This window comes from Palaemon carinicauda, chromosome 39, assembly GCF_036898095.1.
Source record: "Palaemon carinicauda isolate YSFRI2023 chromosome 39, ASM3689809v2, whole genome shotgun sequence".
In the NCBI taxonomy this organism is placed as follows: domain Eukaryota; kingdom Metazoa; phylum Arthropoda; class Malacostraca; order Decapoda; family Palaemonidae; genus Palaemon; species Palaemon carinicauda.
The window spans coordinates 56,131,786-56,134,747 of record NC_090763.1 but is presented as its reverse complement, the minus strand read 5'-3'; the positions used below and the strand labels follow the sequence as shown (position 1 = coordinate 56,134,747).

At 37.8% G+C, this 2,962-nt stretch overlaps 1 protein-coding gene across 1 annotated transcript; it reads left to right on the top strand.

Moving 5' to 3' along the window:
* Positions 1-1,445: 1,445 nt before the first annotated feature.
* LOC137631409 (uncharacterized protein PF3D7_1120000-like) lies at positions 1,446-2,207 on the top strand. Its single transcript, XM_068363176.1, has 2 exons — positions 1,446-1,550; positions 1,719-2,207. The coding sequence occupies exons 1-2, from the start codon at positions 1,446-1,448 to the stop codon at positions 2,205-2,207; spliced, it is 594 nt and encodes a 197-aa protein (XP_068219277.1).
* The last annotated feature ends 755 nt before the right edge of the window (positions 2,208-2,962 follow it).

Here is a 2,962-nt window from a genome sequence, read left to right as displayed (position 1 = left end):
ATAGGATCCCGGAACCCTCGGAGACTTTCAAATTCCTGAAGACATTTTGGAATCACCAACTCCATCGCCAGATTTCCCGAACTTTTCTCTCCTCTTCATTCAGAAGACGGTGTTATATAAAACTAATAATAATAATGATAATAATGATAATAATAACAATTATAATAACACTAATAATAACAATAATAATAATAATAATAATAATAATAATAATAATAATAATAATAGTAATCATCATCATCTTCGATGCAATATATGAGCCCGGAGCCATCCGGAGAATTGGTGATTCCGAAATGTCTGCAGGAATTTGAAAGTCTCCGGAGGGCTCCGGGGTCCTATATTGCATCGAAGATTATTATTATTATTATTATTATTATTATTATTATTATTATTATTATTATTATTATTATTATTATTATTATTATTATTTAACGCCATCTTCTGAATAGAAAGGAGAGAAATGTCCGGGAAATCTGTCGATAGAGTTGATGATTCCAAATTGCCTCCAGGAATTTGAAAGTCTTCAGAGAGCTCGTATAGCGGCAACAATCGTTTTTTTTTTTTTTTCAAAATAATGCTGATACAGGCCCCAGTATCTGTGTTATTGAATATGACTTACAAAGTGAACAGAGCGATTTCACAGTTTATGGATATCATCGGGACCCTTAAAGGAAGATTGAACTGGCCTCATAAGGTAGATTCGGCCCTTCTAGAGCAGGATCTCGCTTGCGAGGATATGACGTTAGAACTGCAGGGACAGCTGCTAGCTCTCCAGGAGTCGCGGGTCTTCAAATGGTTTTCGTGGCTACTCCCAGAGGCGCCGCGCTTTGAAGACTGCCCAGCAGTCGCCTCTCAGGATGGATTTCTCGGCAGGTGGCTGCGGTGCTGTCCTTGGGTTGGGGGCTTGTGGAAAGCCCGCGAGGAACTACGGCGGTGCGAACTTGGATTGCGTCAGGTGGAGAGAGAAGCATTAAGGTTCAAAGATGAATTGCAATCAACGTGGTTCGTTGGAAAGCTTCTCCCCGAATTTGACTTGGGAGAAAGGATGGAGGAATCCCTTTCTATTGGAAATAAGAACTTCTACATCGGCATGGCTGCTGCTTCCGTCATACTCGGCGGAATTATGCTTGCCAGGAGTAGGAGGATGGCTGAAGAAGATGAGGACAACACCTCTTTGGAAGAATGTGTTCCAGAAATGGAGCACGTATGCGAAGATCTGTTGGGCGGAAATGAACTGGAAATGGAAACCGATCAGACTACTCTCTTGCAAAATCTCGAGGATGAGAATGATGAGTTACAAGGACAAATTAAAGAAATTGGAAGAATAGTAGAAATGAACGAAAAACTGCAGAATGAACAAGTAAGGGAATTGAAAAATGAGGTAGGTGAATTGAAGGCAGAAAAAAGATAAACTGGAATCTGAGTGCGTCGGAAAAGACCTCCATATGAAGGAGCATGAAAATTTGCTGGAAATTCGCAGCAAGGAAATTAAAGAAATGAAGAAAGAACAAACTAAAAGCAGAGAACAAGTCAACGAATTGAAAAATGAGGTAGGTGAATTGAAGGCAGAAAAAGATAAACTGGAATCTGAGTGCGTCGGAAAAGACCTTCAGATGAAGGAGCATGAAAATTTGCTGGAAATTCTCAGAAAAGAGAATGCAGAAATGAAGAAAGAACAAATTCAAAACAGAGAACAAGTCAACGAATTGAAAAATGAGGTAGGTGAATTGAAGGCAGAAAAAGATGAACTGAAATGTGAATGCGTCGAAAAAGACCTTCAGATGAAGGAACATGGAAATTTACTTGAAACTCTCAGAAAAGAGAATGCAGAAATGAAGAAAGAACAAATTCAAAACAGAGAACAAGTCAACGAATTGAAAAATGAGGTAGGTGAATTGAAGGCAGAAAAAGATGAACTGAAATCTGAATGCGTCGAAAAAGACCTTCAGATGAAGGAACATGGAAATTTACTTGAAACTCTCAGAAAAGAGAATGCAGAAATGAAGAAAGAACAAATTCAAAACAGAGAACAAGTCAACGAATTGAAAAATGAGGTAGGTGAATTGAAGGCAGAAAAAGATGAACTGAAATCTGAGTGCCTCGTAAAAGACCTTCAGATGAAGGAACATGAAAATTTGTTTGAAATTCTCAAAAAAAGAGAATGCAGAAATGAAGAAAGACCAAACAAAAAAGACACAACAATTTAAGGAATTGAAAAATGAGGTAGGTGAATTGAAGGCAGAAAAAGATGAACTGAAATCTGATTGCGTCGAAGAAGACCTTCAGATGAAGGAACATGAAAATTTGTTTGAAATTCTCAAAAAAGAGAATGCAGAAATGAAGAAAGACCAAACTGAAAAGACAACAATTAAAGGAATTGAAAAATGAGGTAGGTGAATTGATGGCAGAAAAAGATGAACTGGATTCTGAATGTGTCGAAAAAGACCTTCAGATGAAGAGACTGGAAAATTTGCTGGAATGTGTCAGAAATGATAATGAGAAAGGGAAGGAAAATCAAATTGAGAAAACCGTAAACCTAAATAAATTGAAAATTGAAGTAGGTAAAGTAAAGGCAGAAAAGACAAAATTGGAATCTGAATGTGTCGAAAAAGACCTTCAGATGAGAAACTGGAAAATTTGCTGGAAAGTGTCAAAAATCAAAAACAAAGGGGAAATAAATGGAAACGTGAATTTCGTGGCCAAGTGGTAGTCACTGGCTATACAAGCTTGCCGGACCAGGGTTCGATTCCCGGACGGTCACAAGCTCTTGTCTTTGTGTGATTCCGCCTGGGGCTCTGATCCCGAGGTCGTTAAGAGAATCCAGAAATTAATGTATCAAAAATATATATGGCTTATTTGAATATGAAAAACACGTCTAAATGTGCAAAATTTATCATTAATCAAATGCCAAGTAACAAACTACTAATTAGCTACGATGGTGAAGATGGGTTGATTTCAATTC

What these genes read in the sequence shown, in the direction of transcription:
- LOC137631409 (XM_068363176.1), top strand. Translation starts at nt 1,446, where the DNA reads ATGAAGGAGCATGAAAATTTGCTGGAAATTCGCAGCAAGGAAATTAAA. An exon ending in TCAACGAATTGAAAAATGAG is followed by an intron (nt 1,551 to 1,718) that starts GTAGGTGAATTG and finishes TTGAAAAATGAG; the next exon opens with GTAGGTGAATTGAAGGCAGA.